Source organism: Phragmites australis, chromosome 13 (genome assembly GCF_958298935.1).
Source record: "Phragmites australis chromosome 13, lpPhrAust1.1, whole genome shotgun sequence".
Taxonomy (NCBI): domain Eukaryota; kingdom Viridiplantae; phylum Streptophyta; class Magnoliopsida; order Poales; family Poaceae; genus Phragmites; species Phragmites australis.
Window position 1 is genome coordinate 22,080,376 of NC_084933.1, and position 6,111 is coordinate 22,086,486.

Consider the following 6,111-nt stretch of genomic DNA (forward strand, 5'->3'; position numbering starts at 1 on the left):
TGTGGCTGGCGCTTCTCACAGCAAAAAGTGATGCTGCAGTGGCCATCACGAAGTTCCAGGCTGCTGTGGAGGTGGAGAGCGGGCATAAGCTCCACGTTCTACACACGGACAATGGCAGCGAGTTCACCTCCGTTGAATTCGCGCGCCACTGCGAGGACCATGGCGTGCAGCGGTACTTCTCCGCGCCGTACATGCCGCAGCAAAACGGCGTGGTGGAGAGGAGGAACTAGACCATCCTCGCCACCGCACGCGCCCTCCTGAAACAGCAGAAGATGCCCGCTGAATTTTGGGGGGAGGCTGTGACCACGACTGTCTACCTCCTCAACCGGGCACCGACGAAGAGTCTTGACGGCGAGACGCCATTTGAGGCGTGGCATGGGCGCAAGTCGGCGGTAAGCTACTTGCGTACATTCAGGTGTCTTGGTTATGTAAAGGATATGACCAGGCTTGCGGAAGCTCGACGACCACAGCACCACGATGGTCTTCATCGACTATGAGGATGGCTCCAAGGCGTACCGCATGCTTGAGCCCCGGTCCTGGCGCGTCCACATCTCCCACGACGTTGTTTTTTACGAGGATGCCAGCTGGGATTGGGAGGCGGTGCTGCAAGACGGTGGAACAGCCACACCTGACTTCCATGTGGAGGCAGTGGTCAACTACATCCACCCAAGCGTGTTGGCTCCGTCCGCAGGCAGCGCAGAAGACGCTTATCCTGCTGCGCCGGCGCCCACAGGGGCGATCTCGTTGCCCATACCCGTCTTCCCCGCAGAGGCAGCCCCCACATCCGCGGGGACGGATCCAGCGCTAGCCTTGCCCGCTGGCGTCTCGTCCACGCTCATAGGGGCTTCTCCCACGGCGACCTCGCTCCTGGAGTTCGTCTCTCCTTCACCAAACGACTCCGACAGGCTAGATGCATACCAAAACTCCTCCCCTCTCCATTACCGTCGCATCGACGACGTGCTTGGAGGGGGAGAGGCACCATGCCTTGCCAATCGCGTCGTCGATGGCGAGGAGCTGCTACTGGTCAGCGAGGAGGGAGAGCCGCGCTCCATCGCTGAAGCAGAGCACGATCCAGCATGGCAGGCAGCCATGCACGAGGAGATGGACTCCATCGAGCAGAATGGGACATAGTTGCTGGTGGAGCTTCCTCATGGGCATCGACCTATTGGGCTGAAGTGGGTCTTTAAGCTCAAGAAGAACAAGGCAGGAGTAGTGATCAAGCACAAAGCTTGCCTCGTCGCCAAGGGCTATGTGCAGCAACCGGGCATTGACTTCGATGAGGTATTCACACCCGTTGCTCGTCTTGAGTCCGTTCGGTTGCTGCTAGCTGTTGCTGCGAAAGATGGCTGGCCGGTGCATCACATGGATGTGAAGTCAGCTTTCCTCAACGGCGATTTGGGGGAGGAGGTGTACGTCGCACAGCCGCCTGGCTTTGTCATCACCGTAGCAGAACAGAAGGTGCTGCGCCTGCGGAAGGCGCTCTACGAGCTACGGCAAGCGCTGCGGGCTTGGAACGAGAAGCTGCACACGACATTGCGAGCTCTCGGGTTTGAGCAGAGCCCGCATGAGGCAGCGATGTACAGGCGTGGCCATGGCGACTCACTGTTGCTCCTCGAGGTCTATGTGGATGACTTGATCATCACTGGATCAGCCGAGGGGGAGATCAACCTCTTCAAGGAGGAGATGAATGTGAGGTTCAGGATGAGCGACCTTGGGTTGCTCTCCTTCTACCTTGGCATCGAGGTGCAGCAGAGTAGCAGCGGGATCACGCTGTGCTAGGCGCATTACGCCAAGCGCATCCTAGAGATGGCGGGGATGCAGGACTGCAACCCTGCGCGCACCCCCATGGAGGAGCGGCTCAAGCTGAGCCGTGACAACACGGCGGCGGAGGTGGACGTCACTCAGTACCGGAGGATCATTGGAAGCCTCCGCTATCTTGTCCACACGCGGCCGAACCTCGCTTTCAGCGTGGGGTACGTGAGTCGCTTCATGGAGCGGCCTACGGAGGAACACATGGCGGTAGTGAAGAGGATCCTGCGCTATGTGGTTGTGACTTTAAGTCTCGGTTGCCACTACGGGAGGACAGCGGAGGCACGACTTGTCGAGTACACCGACAGCGACCTCGTCGGCGATGTTGACACAAGGAGGAGTACATCCGGCGGTTTGTTCTTCTACGACAGTAGCTTGGTGAGTTGGCACGCTCTTAAGCAAAAGGTGGTGGCACTCTCGTCCTGTGAGGCAGAGTATGTTGCTGCCACTACCGCAGCCACACAGGCGGTGTGGTTGGCTCGACTGCTCGGCAACTTCAAGGGGAGGGACGCTGACACCGTCGAGCTGAAGATTGACAACAAGTCAGCCTTAGCGTTGATACAAAACCCTATCTTCCATGAACGTAGCAAACACATCGATGTGCGCTACCACTTCATCAGGGAGTATCGGGAAGATGGGAGGATTAGTGCTGATTTCATCGGCACTAAGGACCAGCTCGCTTACATTCAAACGAAGGCACTTGGGCAAGTCAGATTCCATGAGCTTCGTGCTAGGATTGGAATGTTCAACATCAATTCCAAGTCCACACACAAGGATTAGGGGGAGATTGTTAGCAATAAGCCTTGATGTGTGCAGATTTTCAGCTAGCAGATTAGGGAGAATAATAGCCAATTAAAGCAGTAATTGCTGTAGTTATTAGCTGTTTGAACCAAAGATTTTCAGCTAGCAAATTAGGGAGAATAATAGCTAATTAAAGCAATAATTGGTGTACTTATTAGCTATTTGAATCAGACCATATTGTAGTGATCAGCAGTGTATAAATAGAGAAGAAAACAGAAAAATCAGCAAGCTATTGCAGCACCAAAAATACTACTGCTAGTGTACGTGTCTTGGATGAGTTCCTGTGCTAACTGCGAGGCTATAGTCCTTTCAATTTCCATTAAATTATTATGCCTTTTGCAACTAGAAGGAGGATGGTCAGATTGCTACTTCTATTTTTGAAGTTTTGAAACACATTTCACTAAAAAATAGTTGAGAAGCTAGGACACAGGGATAAGATGGCATGAGGAAATTTACCAAACTAATTTCCTGTACACATTTCGTTACTGCATCATATAAGTACTGTAAAAACATCGACACTGAGAATTTTGTATTTCTGTGCTAGGGAGCCATATACTTAGGGGATTCTTCATGGGTCATCTCTATACTGTTTGTAACCCTTGATAAACTTGGTGTACCATGTAGCAGACAATTTTGGTGTTTGCTTTAGTGTCTTGAAGCCCACGTGACAAATACCGTACTTTACTGTGTAACCAGAGAGCCATTCGAAGTTGTTCATCAAAGACCACGCAAAATAACCTCGCAGCTCCTTTCCTGCAGAGAAGTAACACAACTGTTGCTTTTTATCTGGCTGTAGAGCAGTTTATATGAAAATCACAGAGAAATGCTACAACCTTATTGCAAAGCCCAAGTGAAGTAGTTACGAATGTAAGGCCAACTCCAACGGAGTCCGTTTCCGCGCCGCAAAGAACTGTAGCGCCTGATTTACAGCAGAAGTCGGCCGCAAACTACTCCAACAGACTCGGTATCGAGTGGAACAGGGATGCGGAGATGTGCGCAGCGTCGGCAAAGTTGCAGCGCGATGCGGCGTCCTCATCCCTGTGCGCGAGCGGAGTGGAGAAGTGTCGGTTGTTTCCCGCGGAGCAGCGGAAGTAGAGCTGGCGAGCCCGTGCGGCAACGAGTCGGGCGGCTTCGGAGTCCGGCGGAAGTGAGCACCATCGGGTTGCAGCTGCAGACAAGGCGCTTCTCTGGGCTCGCGTCGCGTTCCCCTCTTCCCTGGCAAAATCGCGACGCATTCGACGATGCCCGCGGTTGTGATGGCGTTGGTGGGTGCAGATCCTCGGGCTAGACATGTGCGCGGACGTCATTGTCGGCAATGAGCTGATGCGCGGCATCTCCGGTGGCCGGAAGAAGCGCCTCACCATAGATCCGCGCGCCGCGCCTCCCCTTCCTCCCCCCTCGATCCTGCTGTGCTCCCGATCGCACTCCCTCCGTCGCTACAGCCGTGTTTGATTTCAGGGGAGATGCTGGTCGGCCCGACCAAGGTGCTGTTCATGGACGAGATCTCGACGGGCCTCGACAGCTCCACCACCTTCCAAATCATCAAGTGCATCCAGCAGATCGTCCACAGGGGCGAGGCCACCGTCGTGGTGTCGCTGCTCCAGCCCACGCCGGAGGTCTTTGAGCTCTTCGACGACGTCATGCTGCTGTCCGAGGGGCAAATCGTCTACCAGGGACCTCGGGAGTACTTGCTCAAGTTCTTCGAGAGGTGTGGTTTCCGGTGCCCGGAGAGGAAAGGTGCCGCTGATTTGCTGCAGGAGGTTCGTCATTTCGTCACATTAAACTCCTCGGTTGGATGCTGATGGATGCTGTTTTGGAACAGGTTACATCAAAGAAAGTTCAGGAGCAGTATTGGATACAGAGCGAAAAACCATATCACTATGTATCAATCCCTGACTTTGTTGCAAAATTCAAGAAATTTCATATGGGGAAGAGCCTAAAAAAACAGCTTTCAGTTCCTTTCAACAAGAGAAAAATCCACAAATCTGCTCTGGTCTTCTCCGAGCAATCTGTTTCTACTTTGGAGCTTCTCAAGACCTCATGGTCCAAGGAATGGATTCTCATGAAGAGAAACTCGTTTGTCTATGTTTTAAAAACAGTCCAGGTGTGCAGAGACTTTGTCATGTGACTATGTGAGTTAACATATTTTCTACATAAGCTCTTGATTATGCTGATGCAAATCTTCGCAAACATGATATGTTATGTTAGGAATTAGGACACATTTTTTGTGCATTGCGGTGGTTATCTCATAACCTGTAATCTTATTTGCAATATGTGAATATGTCAGGAGATGAAGAGCTAAGGAGTAACCGCTGATAACCTATCTCATAACCTATCAAGAAAAGAAGGTATGTTCTTGTTCTACTCACAGTATCAATGGTCAACTGATATCTGAAGATAGTGAGGTGTGTATTGTATTTAACTCACTGCAGCGTTTGCTGGGGGATGTTTGTGAATAGGTATTTTTTTAGGTGAATTAGGTCGATTAAAGTGGGCTTACATCTGTGTAGATATTCGTGGATGAAGTTATAGAACTGGTTGAGCTTAACGGTCTCAAGGATGTTATTGTGGGTCTCCCTGGTGTGAACGGGCTCTCAACAGAACAAAGAAAAGATTAACAATCGCTGTAGAGCTTGTGGCAAACCCCTCGATCATCTTCATGGATGAACCAACTTCAGGTCTTGATGCAAGGGCTGCTGCAATTGTTATGAGAACTGTGAGGAACACTGTCAATACTGGAAGAACCGTTGTCTGCACTATCCATCAACCAAGTATCGATATTTTTGAAGCTTTTGACGAGGTAATGCATTTGCATCTTGTGGAGACGACACACACATTAGCGCTCATATATTTAATGCAGCAATATATTGCGCAAAAATTTTTTTATTCCGAATAAATAATTTCCGTGACACTAATTTATACCGTACCATTTAATAGCCGTTGCAACGGCAACATGTCAAAATTTTTTTGCTAGGGTGGCGATTATGGCGGTTGAGAAAAAATCAATTTAATATAAGGGAGAGAAGATAGTGGATGAGATATAGAGTAGCTGCTGAAGATGGCTGGAATGAGAGAAGCTGTAATAGTGATAGGGGATGCTGTAATAGTGTTTTTGAGGATGAAAATTTAGGGTAGCTGCTGGAGATGACCTAACTTATCCGTTCAGTATCATAAATTAATTCTTCTGCAGTGGTGCTGCTATTGCCTATTTGAGGGTAACCTGAAAAACCAAAGAGAGATCAAGAGGCCCATTCAGATATCACTATGATACTGGCATACTGCAAGTATAATATATATAGATACATAGAATTGAACCAGGCTTCCACAGATGGGCATAGCTTTTATAGCTGATATGTAGATTTTGTCAAACTCACCATTCTCTGTGATATACATAGGTACGTTGTTATATCTCTGCTTTAAGTGCACGACCAGCTTCTCCATAGAGCTTGGAACCATATAGTTGTTTGCGACTGGTGTCTGCAATATGGATTTAGCGGTATC

General features: G+C 50.2%; 1 protein-coding gene and 1 long non-coding RNA gene across 2 annotated transcripts; both read left to right on the forward strand.

Annotated features, from left to right (window-relative positions):
* The first annotated feature begins 1,806 nt into the window (after positions 1–1,806).
* On the forward strand, positions 1,807–2,589 carry LOC133889533 (secreted RxLR effector protein 161-like). The gene has a single exon (XM_062330019.1). The coding sequence runs from the start codon at positions 1,807–1,809 to the stop codon at positions 2,587–2,589; it is 783 nt and encodes a 260-aa protein (XP_062186003.1).
* A 1,216-nt stretch (positions 2,590–3,805) lies between these two features.
* LOC133888880 (uncharacterized) lies at positions 3,806–5,482 on the forward strand. The gene is made up of 3 exons (XR_009903840.1): positions 3,806–4,742; positions 4,898–4,958; positions 5,121–5,482. It is a non-coding gene; the product is annotated as an uncharacterized LOC133888880 (long non-coding RNA).
* Positions 5,483–6,111: the final 629 nt, after the last annotated feature.